The 17,824-nt window shown below is 44.6% G+C and overlaps 1 protein-coding gene and 1 long non-coding RNA gene across 2 annotated transcripts; one reads left to right on the top strand and one right to left on the bottom strand.

The window, feature by feature from the left end:
* Positions 1-1,455: 1,455 nt before the first annotated feature.
* On the top strand, positions 1,456-4,086 carry HOXC12 (homeobox C12). Its single transcript, XM_053373908.1, has 2 exons — positions 1,456-2,200; positions 3,818-4,086. The coding sequence occupies exons 1-2, from the start codon at positions 1,636-1,638 to the stop codon at positions 4,054-4,056; spliced, it is 804 nt and encodes a 267-aa protein (XP_053229883.1). The 5' UTR covers positions 1,456-1,635; the 3' UTR covers positions 4,057-4,086.
* Positions 4,087-12,122: 8,036 nt separating this feature from the next.
* On the bottom strand, positions 12,123-17,534 carry LOC128406476 (uncharacterized). Its single transcript, XR_008328509.1, has 2 exons — positions 17,453-17,534; positions 12,123-12,602 (listed from the first exon to the last, which is right to left on the bottom strand). It is a non-coding gene; the product is annotated as an uncharacterized LOC128406476 (long non-coding RNA).
* Positions 17,535-17,824: the final 290 nt, after the last annotated feature.

Genomic DNA, 17,824 nt, shown 5'->3' with positions numbered 1-17,824 from the left:
TTAGGGAGCTGGCCCTTTAATAGAACTAGGAAAGAAAAGTGTTTATTTGATTAACACGTGATTTCCCCCCTTCCTACATAGCTGGCAGAGCTAAAGTACGGAGCGTGTCGGGAGAAGGGGGAGTAGCCATTAATGTAAAGGAAGTCCCGGGTAATGTATTCCGAGGGATTTCAATAACACCGGGGTTTTGCGCATCAATATAGGGGGTAGGTTGCTATTGTTTAAATAAAAATAAAGGTATGTAGCCGTCCATTCCTCATGTTGGTTTGCTTATATGGGGTAGGGTGTCGAGGGTTCGGTGCCTTCGACAAGACCTCCGACAAATCAGTTTTTACGTATACATGAGTATTTACGGTAATTTGTCGTCGAATTCTGTAGTCTTGGAAGTTGGTAGCAGAGAAAATTCCTCCGATCTTCTTTTTTTTGGGGGGGTGGCGGCGTGCGATGCAGTCCCCATATATATATATATATATATCCGATATCCGATATATATATACACCCCTTTCCCATAAGATAACCTCTCTCCCCTTTGTTCTCCACGAAGCTTAGTTCTGATCATTCCTAAATCGGGATTGCCTTTTAAGGTTCCTTTCTCAAAGCGAGATCTCTCTGACACAGTATATCGGATTTCTGAAGAGGACGCCCCCAGCAGTCTCTCTCCTAGACAGAACCAGCTCTTATTTTTGGGGTCCCTTCCCTCCTTCCTCTAGCTCAGAGCTTTAGAAAGGACCGATTCGTCCCACTTTGAGTGGGTACTAATTGAAGGTCCGCTAACGCGTCCTCACTGTTATTTCAGGTGAGCGGAGCGGATAAAACGACGCCCCCCCCCGCCAGTTCCCTTTGTTTTAATGTATCTAATTTTCATAAGGGTGATCATTCCTTTTTTAAAGCCCTCAGAAATTGGCCGTGGCGATGTTTGCACACCCCCCCACCCCCCCAGAAAAAACACTCACACAAATTCACCCTAACTATGCTGTTGGATTGCTTTTAAAAAATAAATAAATAAACAGAATTGGGGGGGGGAGCGGCGCAGAGGCAGAAGCCCCCCGCACTCCGCCCTGTTAAAGGTGGAAATGTTGAAGAGATTTAAAAACTCTTTCGCCCTATCATCTGTAAATATGAGCCTGTTGCGGTTAGACTCATTCGTCTCCTTAAAGAGCCTGTAAACTTTATATGACACAATATCTAATAGTAATTTATTGAGAGATATTGTAAATTTCAACTGTTTTAGTTAATAAAGGAGCTAATTAATGAGAAAATTGCTTAATTTTGCCAGCTGTTGAAGGGACCCTAAAAGCAGCTGGGGGAGAAGCGTGTCATTTCTTTAAGGTGAGGGTGGGGGGGACTAATATTTTTTATTTTTTACAGTGCTTTGGGTTTCTCAGGCCAGTGCTTAAAGCCCGTTGTTTTATTTTATAAAATGTTTTATGATTTTTTTAAAAAGCATATAAAAAACCGAAAGGCAGAACTTAGTGTTTTGTTTTGTCTCAAATTGCTAAAGGTGGGTGGCACCCTTTCTCCAACGCAAGTTGGCGCCCACGTGACCCCTGCGGACCAATAGGGTGGACCTTTAGGTTTAACTATGTTTAATGTCAGATAGCAATAAACTAGAAGCTCTTGGTCAGGCCCGCGGAAATGGGCGAACATAATCTCCTTAATCCTGGGTTTGTGGGACCGTTGGTGAACATCCATACGGGAGACACCTTCTATTTCCCCAATTTCCGAGCCTCCGGAGGACAGCTGCCCGGCTTGCCGTCTCTCTCCTACCCAAGAAGGGACAATGTCTGTTCTCTGCCCTGGGCATCCTCAGAACCCTGCAACGGATACCCCCAGCCCTATCTCAGCAGCCCCGTGTCTATTAACCCTTCCTTCAGCCGAGCCTGCGACCTAGCTAGAGTGGAAGAGAGCAAGTGCTACTATAGGGAGGCGTGCTCCGAGAACGCTCCCCTCAAAAGGGAAGAGAGGGTTAGGGACAATGCCTTGATGCCTCTCGAATCGGGGATCCCCAATGGAATGAGCGGCAGTTTCGGCAAATTTGACTATCCGGCTCCCGAGGCGGTGCCCCACGATCCCCCCTCTTGTCAGTCTTTGGAGTCAGACTCCAGCTCCTCCTTACTCAATGAAGGCAATAAGGGCGCCACCAGCGAGCCGTCCACAATGGTTTCCCCTATCAACCAAGGAAGCAATCTTTCCGCTGGGGGTAAGAACGTGCGACCAGGAAATATATATATATATATATACGAATAAGAAAAGCGAATTTATGCAATGCCTCTTCTTTATTTTATTCTTATTTTGTGATCTCTCTCTCTCTCTCTGTTTCTCTCTCTTACGCGCGCGCGCGCTCTCTCTTGCTTGAAAAAGTCTGCTCGCGACTCTTGCTGTTATAAATTCCATGAAATTAGCAGCTGGGACTGAAGCATGTCTATTTGTGCCGAGGCCACTAGGGGTAGCACTCAAATGCCTCGTGCTTTATTAGGTGCTGCTTCTTTTAAAAGAAAAGCCTATAAACATGTAAATATCCCATAAAAGAGATCGCGATGGCCCAGATAGACAGATTTTCATGCCTCTCTTTCTTTCTCTCTCTCTCTCCCCACCCTCCTCCCGAATCCGAACAGGCACGCTACATGCAGGACAATTTGCCACTGGGTGCGTGAAGCTTTTGCAACAGAAATGAAATGTAGAAGGGTGTGTGATTGTATTTGGAAGATTTGGTAGAAGTCTGACTACAGGGCTGGGAGGGCTAAACTTCCACGGGTTTTGTGTCCCCGGTGAGATTAGCCACCCTGGGTAAAAACCCATTCTAAGGACGGTGCCAAGCTCTGCATTAAAAAAAAGAAACAAACACCCTGGTTTTCAAAACCCAATTCTCGCCTTCCCGCCATCCCAGCCCATCCCCATACAGAACCGGGAAGGTTCTATAAAGAAAAAGTATATATCTCCACGCAGTGCTGAGACACCATTTGCCAAAAAACAAAAACAAACCCAACCCAAACAAACTCTCTCTCATAAAGCTTCCCGTTATGTGCTTGATCCTCTGGTGAGCAAACACTTCCAGGAACAAGAACCAGTTGGTTCTCGTCTCCTGTGAAGCGTCCCTGGCTGCTGGAGATGTTTCATTCCCTCTGCAGAATCTGGCTTTGGGACTCTGAAGACAGAGGCTTCCTCGTCCTTAAACTTCAGATCTGACATCTCCCAAACTGGATACCTAAGGCATGCCAACCCATCTGGTGCCTTGAGGTCTTACACGGTAACCACAGAGACACTCTAGCATTCATTCTAGCTGGTGGTGCTGGTACTTTTTGGCTGTTCGGGGTCTGTAAGAGCTAGCTTAGGTTGCTTATTTTTCTGTAAGATAAATAAGCCAAAGTTGCCACCGGTTACAAAAGTCCAGCGGGGTGTGTGTGTGTGTGTGTGTGTGTGAGAGAGAGAGAGAGAGAGAGAGAGAGAACCCTAACCAGCTTTTATCTCCGATCTCTCCTTAAATCCTAATAGTTCCGAAAACCTGCAATGTATGACTTATTTGGTATGCGTGGTGACACAGGAGCCCAGGAGCTTGGAATTTAAAACGCAGATGTAAAGGTCTTCTTCCCACCCATCCTCCTTTCTCTCGAAGTTAAAGCATCTTTACTGGATTGCGCATTAGAAACGTGTATCTCTTATTATTAAATAACGAGCCGTGTGTGGGTCAAAAGGGGAGGGGGGAAGCATTCCCTTTTTTAAAGCGTTACCCGCTCCCCTCTTTCTTTTCGTTTCTTTCTTTCTCTTTCTCTCTTCCCCTCCATGTGTTTAAATCTCCTTTCCATCACGCTGTTCTTAGGTGCTCCCTGGTACCCGATGCACACAAGGTCCCGGAAAAAGCGAAAACCCTATTCTAAACTACAGCTAGCGGAGCTGGAAGGGGAGTTTATGGTCAATGAATTCATTACTCGCCAAAGAAGGAGGGAGCTTTCAGATCGGTTAAACCTGAGTGACCAGCAGGTGAAGATCTGGTTCCAGAACCGGCGTATGAAAAAGAAAAGACTCCTCCTGAGAGAGCAAGCCCTTTCCTTCTTTTAAAGTTCAGACAAGTCGGCTATCGGGTAAAAAGACCCCACAGAGACTCTCCGGCCTTCTTCATCACAACTGGTGGTATCGGGACTCTTACCTGATCTGGTTTGAATAGCCAGTTTAGATTATTATTATTATTTTCCTTTAAGACAAAACAAACCAACGAAAGTCAGTATCCTTAAAAAAGATAAAGAAAGCCAGCCAACAGCAGGCGTGTCTACGTTATAAGTGTGTGATTGAGAGAGTATGAGAGGGTGGGATGCTTCTCTTCCACTTCTGGACCTGTTAGGGAAGAACCAAATGTGAATACGCAGAAAGGAAAACCCCCCCCTTCATCAATCAGCGTGGCTTTTCTAATGTATGGTTCACCAAGATTTGTCAGTCAGTGTCGTTGAGTATGTTCTGAATGTGCGTCTTGAGCCCGACACTCTCGCTCTTGTTACGCGTGTGCGAGCATTCACAGGTAGGGTTTCCCCTCTAAGCAACAGGGTTCCCTGTTTTGTGTGGGGCAGAGTGAGGGAGGGTCTCCATTGCCTTGGCCTTGGCTTTGTTTGGTGGGTAACCCGGTCCTCAGCAAGAGAGCATTCCAGGAAGCAAAGTCACTGTCCTATATATATCTCGGTTTAGTGTGTTGGGATTTTTCATTCTCTGGAGTAAAAGCTTAAGTGGATGTGGCATTCACCTTAAATCAACCGTAACCATTCTGATGGAGAATGGCGAGGCGAGCCAGTGTTTTATGTTTGCCAGGGTTTATTTTCAGGGCACACTGGGCGGAAAAAAGTTCAGTACCTAGATAGAGGTTTGCAGCGTATCGATCTCGATAATAATAGGGGTGTCCAATATGTGGAACTTCGAGGTTCAGCTAGCTGTCCCCCGTGCTTGGCGGGTGGGAAATATATGGGTGCTTTACTCGGATGCTCTTCTGGGGGAAAGTCGAGCTGAGGATGGAATTTTGTAGACATCTACTCCCAAGGCTTTTCCAATGGCAGGCGGTGCCCACGCGCGCGCTTCTGAGGATGCCCACTGTACCTAGACCCAATGTACCTAGTGGGAATACTTTCAAGTAAACAACGCCTATGATTGGGCTGCAAAACACCAAAAAAGCGGGGGAGGGGAGAAACCCACCTCGAGTTAATCCAATACCCCATAAAGTGAGGAATGATTTGTCTTGTTAGGATATTATAAAAATGCAACCTTTTCAGAGGCTACAGCTGCAACCCTATACTCCTTGGCATGCTGGGGTTTAGCAGAGGGGCTTACTTCAGAGTAGACCTGTGTAGAATTGCGCGGTACCTCTCGCGTTCCTAGTCCAGCCGCGCCGCCTGCATGGGTCTCCTCTGTCCACCACCCATAAGCGGAACAGAACGCTAACAATAATTTCAAATTGTGTTTTGATAATAGCTCCACTGAAGGAGACCTCGTCCCGCTTATTATGCTACTGTGTTTATTGATGATCAAGATGGTGGCGAGGGGCGGTGGGGGGATGCCCCCTTTTATACATTAACTATAGTGGCAGCCCCTTGGAGCTAATTAAGCTATTAATAGCTTCCCTCCTTCTAAGATAGAGAGTTCTCTTCTGGCATTAAAAACGTTTTCTTTAATGGTGGCTATTTTCGAAATGAATGAGATGTTTCTCCTCTACCTCCACCACCCCTCCCCTCTTTTAATCTTCCTCATATTTAGTTAGATTTTTATTTTTAATCACGGCAGTTCTCCCTTAAGAATCAAGAATTCTATCTGTCTCTCCCGTGTGTGTGTGTGTGTGCCTGTGTGTGTGTTCTCTCTCTCACACACATACACACACACTTATTTTCATTCCTGATTTTTCATAGGCAGCAGCTGATGACTGTGAACATTTATGGGGTGTGTCGCCTTATTCCCCCCCCCCACTACAGCCACACAAACACACGCATTCTGCTTTGGGGGATATACGGTAATTTCTGCCCAACGCATTCATTCATCCGTCTAACTCCCACCCCCACCGCCGGTTCCCCTTTGTACTTTCCCCGGTGTAGAACAGTCCCAGAGCAGGCAAGGGGAAGCGCAGAGCGGGTTGCCTTGCAGGTCAGCTCCTGCCTCAGACATCCATTAGATTTCCTAATAGCTCTGCCAGGCTTGGGCACTGCTTAAACTCCCATTCCTTAAATTCCCACTCAATGCGGGGAGGAAGGCGCGCGGGGAGGCGGGAGACAAGGGTTGCTGCAACCGTGGAAGTAACCCGACAGGAATCTCTCTCCCTCTCAGACTTGGGAATAAGTTCCCTTGATATTCCTGGTACTTATTCCATCGGGGTCCAGGAACCTATTCTCGTTCTGTTCTGCTGGTTTCCTAATTGCATACTTTAAAAAAAAAATGTCGCGGGGCGGCGGGGGGGGGGAGCGGCCGGGAACTGGACGAAGAGACAAATGAGCCACAACAGCAAAGTAGGGTGAGGGGGGTCAAGACGGTCTAAGCGGCGAGTTTTGCTACGACAGGCTTTGCTTCATTCGTTTTTATATCGGAGGGGATTAATTTTATGACAAAGGCAACGTTTTCCTGGGCCAGACTCAATTGTCACCACGTGGCTCCCCGTCCCGGCGTTCATGGTCATGGCCGGTGGCAGGAATGCTTTGCCTTTACGAGCTGCAAGGATGCCGTCTAGTCCTTAAAATGCCTCTGTGTGTCTCCCGCCCCGCTCATTCTCCGCCCTTGCAAGCCTTATATTTAGGTCTGCTTCCCATGGCTGTGCCATAGTTCCTTGTCTTTATTCCGCTTTCCCCCTCCCAATATCCAGCAATATCCAGAGATTTGAGAGGTCCTCCATCCCAGTATCACCCCTCCCCTTTACAAACTCTAACCTTTGTAAAAGAAGAGGTATCCTCTGCCTGTGAGTGGCTTTGAATCTAATAGGTACCCAGTCACAATTATGTGCAATAGATTGGGGGGGGGCGCGTGTGTGAGAGACATCCATATATTTTTTTTCCCAGTTATGTGCACTGAACAGAGCACATGTGGGTGTCTGTGTTGTTAGGCGGCTAAATGTGGAGGACGCCTACCTATTTCTCCAAAAAGGTAAAGAAGAACTGAAAACTGTAGGCTTCAGTCTAACGCCATTCCCGTTGTTTCCAGCCTGCGCTTTGCCTCCTTTGAACAGAGCAGTCCGATGAAACCGCTTAAGCCGGTAGCGCTGTCATCATCCATTTTGTCCCAGTTTTCTCAATAATATTAATAAGAAAGAAGCAGCATTTTCGGTCAAAATAACGACTTTCAGCCAACTGAAATGTCATGGGGTGTGTTGCATAAATCTAGAAGGGAAGACTTGTGTCTGTGCGGTAAAGGAGGAACATGTTCGAGGAATCAGACATATCAGTATTGTACTTGGTTTGCTACCATCGCTTCCTCTTGAAAAGCTGTGACATGTTACTCGCTGGCAAAAGGTTGCGTTTTGGAAGGGGTTGGCGGCTGACTTACCAGGGTTTTGAGCGTTTACGGGGCAATGTTATAACGCAGCGTTCGGTTTAAATTGTGGCAGGCGACAGACAGAGAGAAAGAGACCCAGAGACTGTCTTGATGTTAATATTTCACGCGCCGAGACCGCTTTCTATCTACAGCGAAGGAGTTTTACGCTTAGAAATACAATACACAACCCACCAGCAAGAATCTTGAGTCCTGAGAATGGTCTCCTTGGTGTGTAACTGCACATAACAGGCGATTCTCAGTTGCCACTTCAACGATTTTTTTAAAGGGAGGGGGAGTGATAATTTAAAATTTGAAAATGAAGAAGTTGAAATATATGCAATATTCTCGTTCAGATTGCATTGAAGTACAGTATTATTATTCCGTGTGAATTCTGTTCGTCTTGTGTTAGTTCCCGGTGTCTGTGACTCGGTCCTTCGCTTGTTATTCTCTAGTCTAGTTTCCTGCTGTTGTTAAATATGCATCGTTGGCAATATAGTCCATATGTAATGTTTCTTACCTCAAGCTATTATATGTAGGGCCTATGCAAATGTCTGTCCATAGCACGTTTCCCCGGCTTTATATAGTCATGTAAAAAGTTGTTTCACAATAATAATGATGATGATAATAATGATAATAATAATAATAAATTGAATGTATTATTATGTGATTTCTGATAATAAATAAAATGTTTCAAACCTCTGGTTGGTGATTTACTATCGACTGTTGGAGGACCGAGCAAGCTTAGTAAAAGAGTAACGCGCACACAGAAATAAGCCAATGAAACATTTGGAGGTATATAGATCATGTTTCCCTTAAAAAAATAATTAAGTGGATATATAAAATAGGTTGTAAAGTAAGGGATGCCTCGGAGCACAATGATACCTATAATTAAAAAAAAATCCAAGAAAATAAGAGAGTAAATGAATCTGGGATGTTAACGTTTAATGCGAATATAAGGGTTTTTTTTGGGGGGTCTCCTGATGGCCTTGCTTATAAACGGAATCATTACTGATATTTTGTTCTCTGGGAAAGAGAAATGTCACCAGTATATTTCTTTTTGTCCCCTTTCAGGAGCAACTGAGGCCAAGACAAAGTTCCCCTAGATTAAAGGGGGAAGATATTTATTTATTTAAAATGACATGGATGTTTTTTTAAAAAAAATTAAGAGACACTTTAATTTAAACCTGCAACTCTTGTAATATAAACAAAAACAAAACAAATACCCCACCTCCAAAACAAAACACAAAAACCCTCAGGAGCCTTGGATTCGATCTTCTTCAGTAAGCCCATATTTAATTCCTCCCGTTGGCTTCGTGTTTTATTCTCTCTTCTGAATATCCAGCCAGGTGCCTTTATAGCAGCGATTCCACAGAGTCAATTTAAATTTCATGAATTGTGTAGGTTGTATGAGTGGTAGGGGATGGGGGTGTATGTCTGTATGTACGTATGTATGGAGAGAGCGAGAGAGAGATGGAATCTTCCTCTGGAAAGGAAGATTTACATGTAATGGCTTTATCCACCTTTCGGGTCTTCGGTTCAACCATAAAGTTTAGTGGCGGCTGAAGCAATGCATTAATACACACACCGGCAGGCGCGCGCACGCCAAAAACCTTTTAAAAGATCAATAAGTGGATTGTGAAGGGGAGGAGGGAGAGACCATCTCCAAAAAGCGGATCAAGAACTGCTCATCCCCGTGTAGAATCCTTTGCGCCTTCGACTCTTAGTAAGTGCGAATAGGATAGGTGTGAGCTTATGCCAGTCTATTCTCTCCGCTTTCTTTAGTCCTGTTATTAGAAGAAGGCACTTCCTTGCAAAGAGGTCCTGTGTTCTTATGGTATAGGTGCATTAAGGAAAGAAAGAGATTGCGCGAAGGCAATTGTTAGAGATCGGTGATGTAGTCTGCGAACTCCTCTCTCCTCCCCCCAACCCGCGACGCCCCCTTCTGAACATACACAATATTGACGCGCCAGAGAGGCTTGCTTGGCTTGTGGTGTGCACAAACGACACTCGCACACGTATCGGTAGCAGAGACGGATCATGGGGGATGCATTGATTTGTATATTGTGTGTGCATAATGTTATTTAAAAGGTGAACATACCAGGTTTGGTCAGCCTCCTCTTATTTGTCGGCAACAGCATCCGATTGAATTCAGCTCTGACCCCATCGCACGCATTTAAAATACTGGGTGGAGCTGCGGGTGTGCATGTGTGTTTGTGTGTGTGTTTGCGCGCGCGAAATTAATAGGAAATCCTTCATAAAGTCCAGGAAGAAATTATAAGAGCGGGCTATGAGTTAAAATTTAATGACACGAATGATATAAAACGTTGCTTCTTTGTTCATAGGGCTATAGTGCCTTTGTAGGTGAACATTCTACATTTGGAACTCGATATAGTTCAGTACCTGGGCTGGATATGAGCCCAGAAGCTTTTAGGATGTAATATCCATTTCAAGGGAAACTATTTCTATGATACATCAAGAGTAATTGAGATCTATGGGAAGTTGCAAGACAACGGGACTCTGATCCTTTAAACATTCACCGATTCCTCTAATATACACACTGTTCCCCTTAAGAATCCGGCCCAAATTCATTTAAATGCTAATAATGGCGGCTATGGATGCCTCGAGGTATAGATAGGTAATAATTCGAGCCTAAGGTGCTTATCTGGAAGCAAGTTTCGCTGAGGGCTAGTCCCTGGTACAAACCTCGCTGCGGCCCTTAAGAGTTCAATTCTCTACATGCCTACCCAGAAGTAAGCCCCATTAAGTTCAATGGAATTAACTCGCAGGTAAATTTGTGTAGCGTTACAGCCTAGCAGGCGCTAGGCAAGCTGTTAACATGGCAACCTCACCTTAAGGTAAAGGTACTCCTGCCCGTACGGGCCAGTCTTGCCAGACTCTAGGGTTGTGCGCTCATCTCACTCTAGAGGCCGGGAGCCAGCGCTGTCCGGAGACACTTCCGGGTCACGTGGCCAGCGTGACAAGCTGCATCTGGCGAACCAGCGCAGCACACGGAACGCCGTTTACCTTCCCGCTAGTAAGCGGTCCCTATTTATCTACTTGCACCCGAAGGTTGGCAGCAACCCACGGCGGGGATTCGAACCACCGACCTTTCGATCGGCAAGTCCTAGGCACTGAGGCTTTTAACCCACAGCGCCACCCGTGTCCCAACCTCACCTTGCTCACCTTTAATAACACTGGCCTACCGTACAAGGTTGTTGTAGCGATTGAAGTGCTCAGAACACTCAAAAGAGCGAGCAGCAGCAGTAGTAATACCGTCTCTATGCACCCTTTACTAGGGAGTAACCTGCATTCAACTAAGTGGGGCTTACTTCTGTGTAAGGACGCAGAGGACCTTGGTGTATCTCTGTAGGACTTTCTTTCAAGTGCATCTGTTTAGGGGTGCCCATCTCACTGAATCACTCCCCACCGTGCTTTCAAGAGCTGTCATTCACCGCCATTAAAATCAATTGGAGACTTGCCCTTGGCTTCAAAAGGATATAGATTTCACTCGCAAGGTTTCTCTTTTCTTTTTTCACTCTCATTTCTTCGAAAGAAGTACCCACACAAATATCATTTCTGCCTCTTTTACTGGAGGTGTGCACGGAACGTTGGTTGTCATATGAGGACTGTTAAGGGCTCCACAGAAGTGAATAGGGTTCTGGATCATCTCCAACAAGCCTGGATTGTATATAGAGGCATAAATTGTGTAGAAAATTGTGGATCGGTTCACCTTGAAGAGGGAATGCTTGGTTCCAAAGACGCTTTAACACTCACCCAAATAGATAAAACTTATTTATTACCAGTGAGTGGCTAGGACAAATTGTTGCTCGCAGTAAAAGTGCGTATTGTTCCTCAGCTTGCTTGCTGTTTCTGCTGCTGCTTTTTTTATATGGGGGTGTATTTCATAGCTATGGCTTTAAAATGAATTCATTAAGAAGCGGAAAGTATAACCCCATCTCCTGAATTGCAAGGAATAATTCTGCCTTCAAGAGAATAAGGGGGGGGGGACCCCAACAACAGGCACACACCCAGTTAAGTTGTATTTCAACACTGCAAATTATTCCAAAATTATGGGAAATATGCAAAAGCGCATAGGCTTGATCCAAAAGCAAGTAATGCTTTATCTTTATCATTATTAGTATTATTTTACTATAGGTGTTCTCTATACCGAAAGGGTTGTGAGCAAGTGTTTTATGTGTTATCGGGGGGGAAATAGAGAATTTACCCTCTGGGGCTGAACATATGCACATAATAGTCATTGTTCAGCGCAGAAAGATGGTGCAAAGAGTAATTATATATTATAGATCTGAAGCGATGCATGCTAGTCCCAAGAAAATCCCAGCGATGTGTTTTGCTTGCTCGCCAGTATCAGGTAAGCTCCACACGCATCACCACCACAACTACCACCAAAAATTCAGGATCGGTTTAACAGGATGTCCTTTTCCTTCTTACTAAACCACCATCAACAGCAGCAGCATGTCGCATTATGCATAGTTATTCCAATGGAACTTGTTCCCAAGTAAGAAGGCAGCTTTTATGATCCGGATAACAATGCTAACAAGTATTTGACACATTTCCTTCAAGTTACCAAAGTAGGGAAATGTTAGCGTGGATTTTTTTTTAAAAAAAAGTGCAAGCCAGTGATTAAATTTTTTTATTATTTTAAATTATTAAAACGCCATTGTCTCGTGCTAATGTGCAAATGTGGAATACTGGTTGGCCTGCCTCCGCTTTCTGTCTGTCCGTCTTATCCATCTGTCTGTCTCTCTCTCTAATCCCTGCATCTATCTTATATTTCGGTAAGCTTAGCCTCTGTAGTGACTGCCACATATCTACTTACTGAGAATTCATAATCGGTGCTATTTTGAAGCATATATAAGACAATTGAAATGCTGTTTCTCGCGGTTTCCCGGGCGCACGGGATGTCTTCCCTCTTGACAAATGGTCCCTCGCTTGGGGGTCAGCAAGCCTTGGTCTTGGACTTCACGGAGGATCTGCGGCAAAGCTATCTGTCTGTCTCTTCCCTTGCCTTGGCTTTCATCCCGTCAACGGCTGCAGCCAAAAATGTTTTGCAAACATTCCCATGCTCTTCTGGTATTTTGGAAAGACCCCGCAGACTGAAGAGAAAGCAAAAAAGATAACATAACAAATCTCGTCGTGAAGGGCATTAAAAAAATGAAATTCCATTATATAGGGTCATTCGCTCGTGTATGACACTAGGCGCCATTTGCCACGTACAAACTGTGTCTATTTTCGAAAAAGGAAAGGCTTTGTTACGAATGCGTCTTCTTTCGGGACACCGAATAGCAAAGGGCGATCAGAAGATTGGGGCCAGGCGTGTTCCGGAGGAAATATTATAGCCCTCATTATTAATCTCTCCAACCTTTTTAAACGGGAAGCTTAAAAATGAATACTTACATAACATTATGTAAATATTAATATAGCACCCTATATTAATGGCACCCTAGGTACGCTATCATATAGGTGCAATGTGGGAGTAGTAGAGTTAGTTATACAAACGGGCACGATCTACTCAAAATTAAAAGCTCTTTGAGTTAATCAGGTGTTTAACTCTGAGTACCCTACTTTAATCAACAGGACTTTAAAGTGGTTACCTTTTCTTGGATTCTTCATCATGATAATGATAGATCCTATCCAGTCAGAGTTAAACACACTTTAAGTCCCATTGTTTTCCATTTGAGAGGGCTAACACATCAGAAGAGCTTAAAACCACATCAGAGAGGACTCTTAGATGCTGCTTAATGAAAGCAACATCTACTTTCCCCTCATTTCTGATTTTATTTCAATACTAGTCCTCAGCCACACCAGAAGAGATATCCCTGGAGGGGTAAATAAATACCTTAACAGCACTGATGTGGGCATACCTCTCTTCAGCAAATGCAAACACAGAGGATCAAATCCTTGCCATTGGGATTAAGGAAGTGTATCAGCCCAGGAGGTGTAACCATCAACTAGCTCCCCTGGCAAGTGGTCTGCCCTGCCCACTTGTTTGGAAGTGAGATTGCAATTGAAGCTATGTGCCAGCATTTACTCAGAGATTAGGGCCAGGAGGTCAGCAACCTTTTTCAGCCATGGGCCTGTTCACCGTCCCTCAGACCATGTGGGGGGCCAGACTATATTTTGGAGGGAAAAAATGAACAAATTCCTATGCTCCACAAATAACCCATAGATGCGTTTTAAATAAAAGGACACATTCTACTCATGTAAAAACACACAGATTCCTGGACCGTCCGCGAGCCAGATTGAGAAGGCGATTGGGCTGCATCTGGCCCCTGGGTTGCCTACCCCTGAAATTCCCTAGAAGCCATGGCCCCAAAACAGTCTTTTCTGAATACACCTGGAGCACTGTAGACATTGTGCAGGGCTAGCCTATGCTTGGGCCTTCTGTTGTCATCCCAGTGTGCAATTCTGGTCCTCATTCTCTTCTTCCTCACCCTGAGAATGCAGTCCTATATACACCATGAATAGTCTACTGTGGTGTTCTGCAGATGTTGGACTCCAACTCCCATCATCCCTGACCATTGGACATGCTGCCTTGGACTGATAGGCTTTGGCAGTCCACCACAGCTGGAGGGCACCACGTTGCCTAACCTCAAAGAGGCTCACTTCTGAGTAGGTGTGTATTGGAATGCGCTGCGAGTGAGTCCAATATTTAATTCTCAAAGTGGAAATCTGCTAAACAAAATCTCGGCTGATACATTATCATCTTACACTGTCCCTAGCGACACTGCACTCTTTTAAGTAACATGTGCCATTATCATCAATATGCCAGCGCACCTTTTACTGAGTATTTTCTCCGCCTTTTATATGGGTGGGTTCATAAATACACAATCAAGACAGAGTGGGAATAATTAGCAATGTTTACCAACATATGCCACCCACGCCACCTTTGAATCCATCTTACACTCCGGGATTGGGAAATGAAATAGAATACGAGTAATTAGTTTTAAAGCAAATCATTTCAAATGGAAACTTATAGGTAAAGCCTAATGAACTGCAGAGGGGGTAAAAAAATAAACCCTGATTTTTATATGACTTGGTTGGTAGCAAGGAGACACAGCAATATTTTACTGTTGAGAGAATAAATTAATTAATATGTCTGTAGCAACCAACTGCAGTGGCTGCATGGTTGACTGCATTTAAACGAGATATATGTATCAAGCCTCGCTGGTGTTGTTAACAAGAGTGATAATAAAGATGAAAAGGATAGGAAAGATACAAAGATGGATACATTTGTATTCCTTGCAGGAGCCATAAGAGCTTGCTTAGAATTTCTTACAGCCAGGCTTTGTTTCTGCGAGATTATGTTAACCAGCAGAGTTGATGAATCAATTAAAGAAAACCACTCACTTACCAACCAACAAACTAACAACAACATGAGGTTATGTCTACGTGTATCTCCCAATAACCTTAATTTGAAAGGAAATGTGCACACATTCTAGCTTGAGTTAAGGGCTATGGAGTTCTATAGAGTTCAGAGAGATGTGCTCCCTCATCCTACCCCTATTTACTTATTCCCAAGTAAATGTGTCTGCCTATAACTGCAGCCTCAAAGCAGGTGTTTAAATCTCTCCCTCTTGAAAGCGATAAATTTTGCAGCCGGATCCTATCCAGTTTTACTCAGAAGCAAGTCGACGCTTAACTTGGACTGAGTCGTTTTCCTATATTTGGAAACGCTAGTGCTTTCCCATAATTAAGAGTGAAGGTGGCTTTAAAAACTCTCCTTTTATGGCATGCCCAAAAGTTAGAAATCTCATTTGCCTTTCTGGAACCCAAATAAAACCGCATTTGCATTTAAGAATCTTTGTTTATGGTTGGCTGGGTCTGAAACAGACAGGCTAAAAATACTTTCCCCCTTTAATAAAGTGATGTGATGAAGGCCTTGTGGTAGTTGATTGTTGTTATGCAAGGAGCCTGGGCTATATCTGAAGATCTTTTAAGAATCACAGCCAACATTAATCTTCCGGGGGGGGGGGAACCATCTTTGTAGTTGTATCCAATACCCCCCTTTACCTTCTCCAAAACCAGTGTTCGCTGGAGATGAGATGATAATTAAAGGGCATGTGAAAATTCATCTCATTGTGATGAAGAACTATTAATCTATTATGAGGCTGTGGGAGGTTTTGAGAAAGAAAGAATCATTAGTATTATTATATGAAATAGGGTGGGGTAGAAGGGAGTCCTAATAACGAAAGCTAGCGCCTTCCAAGACTCACCATCAAAATCTGCGAGAGCTCTGCCATTTACTGCAGTTGAGGAGTGAGTTCCACCGAATTGTCCTTTAAAGGTTGCACAATCAGCAAAGTCCTGCTGCCGGCACCCCTTGTGTCCCTCGAGAATTCCTGACTGAGTGGGGGCAAAATATCTGCACATTCTGCATGCATTTGCGTGGTAGTGCAACTTTTGGGGGCAGTGAGGGGCCATACAAAGCAGCCATAGGAATAAAGGAATAAATAATATTCAAAGGAACAAATCCAGAACTCTGGATGTAAATGACAAAGGAGAACGCATGTACTCCGTCTCAGAGGTACACGTAGGGCCACCAAACGAAGGGCTTTAAACACCCGCAAAACACACCTCCCAGTAGCTGCTGCTAAAATCGAAGGGAGAAGGCAGCTTTGAAATGAAGGCGACGATTAGCCCGCCAAGACCGGGCAATAGGTGGTTGTGTTTGCCGACAGAGACTTGAACACGTTCACCCTTTTCCATGCTTATGATGAGTCTGATCTCCGCGCGCGAACACACACAAATACAACAAGCAAACATGCTCTGCTTGCTATGCCAGTTATCTCCGTCAGAATGTAGTGATACAATATCAGCCAAACAATACCTATAGTTTACTGCCTCCTCTGTATTCCTGAAAGGGCAGGATCCAGTCAAAGTGGAGCGCTTGTAAGTCCCCTTGTTGTCGATTAAGCACGTGCTTAATTCTTCCTCATTGAAATTAATTGGTCTTTGGTCGTGCCTTTCCTAGTTACTCATCTATATAAACGACTGGCGGCGTTGCATCAGTGAAGTATGCGGCGCTGATTTTAAAAGTTCTGAGTTTGTGAAAGATGCAATAACTTGGTGGCCATTATTACTCGGATGGTTTAAAGGGGGATAAAATGACTTAAATGGAGACGATCGCCTAATACGTGCAGTGGATCGGGATCCATGACCCGTCTATCGATAGCGCTCCATTATGTCTAGGTAACTGACAAGCAAAAAGATATGTTAAATAAATTATATTGTTTGATCAGGTACAGCCTCGATTCCTCCCCCCTCCCCCCCTCCCCGCAAACAGCCGCCACCACCATACAAAGCTGAACTCCCCGCACTGACAATCACGGACCGAGCGTTTTCCTGGGCCCAAACACAGCATTTCGAAAAGGGAAACTAAACCTATTTTCTGCACTCTGACAAACATTTTGCCACTGTTGTGATTTGGCTGCTGCGGAAATGGCGAGTCAGGAGACTCTCGTTGCCTTCCTTAAAAAGGAAAGAAGGAAGGCTACTCGCGCTTTCTTTTAACACTTTCCATTTCAGATTGACGTAAACAAAACATTCTATAGATTTAAATAAAAGCAGAGGCGATTTTTTGAATGACCTCCTGCATTAAAATTAGAGTGAATTCGTAAATCGTCCGTCCTCGTCGTTATCGTAATGAATTGCTGTTTTTTTAAGAATCTGGACAGATAAATTCATTAAGAGAAGCGCCGGCCACCCCCACCCAGCCACCTTCTACCTCAAGGCCACATTCAACAACAGCTCCGGACGCTGTAATCTATACGAAGTCCGGCGTTGGGAAGACCCCCTCTTAACAACCCTTTAATACAGCAAACTAAAGATCTGGGGAGACCTTTGTTGATCTCCAATGATGAGGCCCGCCCCCCTTCTTCTTCCTCCTCCTCCTCCATCCCCCACCCCCACTCCGTCCCCTACTGTAGTTCAGAGAATATTGTACCTCGTTTGCCGCAGCTTAAAAACCAGCAAATGTGTTAGCAATTCTGCGAGACCTTGTCTGCCCGGTGCTAATCTTTTTTTTTTTCCTTTGGTCGGATGACTTCTGTTTACAACAGTCTGTCTGGGTGGGCGGGGGCCGCCATTACAAAGTGAAGGTCAAGTTAGCATCCTACCTTATATGGTATACGGCGGTCCTCCATTTTCATGGATTTGTCACAACAGAGCTAAATGGCCATCGCATTTCTTACCCGAGTAAACATATGGGTCTCTGTCTCTCTTTTTAAACACCCCCCGGCCCATTTCCCCCTCTCTTTTACATCACCATTCTTATTTTGAGGGAGGGGGGGCTATCTGAATGCAACGTTCAAAAGGA

The sequence above is a fragment of the Podarcis raffonei genome, chromosome 2, assembly GCF_027172205.1.
Source record: "Podarcis raffonei isolate rPodRaf1 chromosome 2, rPodRaf1.pri, whole genome shotgun sequence".
In the NCBI taxonomy this organism is placed as follows: Eukaryota; Metazoa; Chordata; class Lepidosauria; order Squamata; family Lacertidae; genus Podarcis; species Podarcis raffonei.
This window is presented reverse-complemented; position numbering and strand designations above follow the sequence as displayed.

Excerpts from the sequence above, each read along its gene's own strand:
- HOXC12 (XM_053373908.1), top strand. The coding sequence starts at position 1,636 with ATGGGCGAACATAATCTCCTTAATCCTGGGTTTGTGGGACCGTTGGTG. Across the intron at positions 2,201-3,817 it reads AAGCAATCTTTCCGCTGGGG|GTGCTCCCTGGTACCCGATG; the intron begins GTAAGAACGTGC and ends CGCTGTTCTTAG.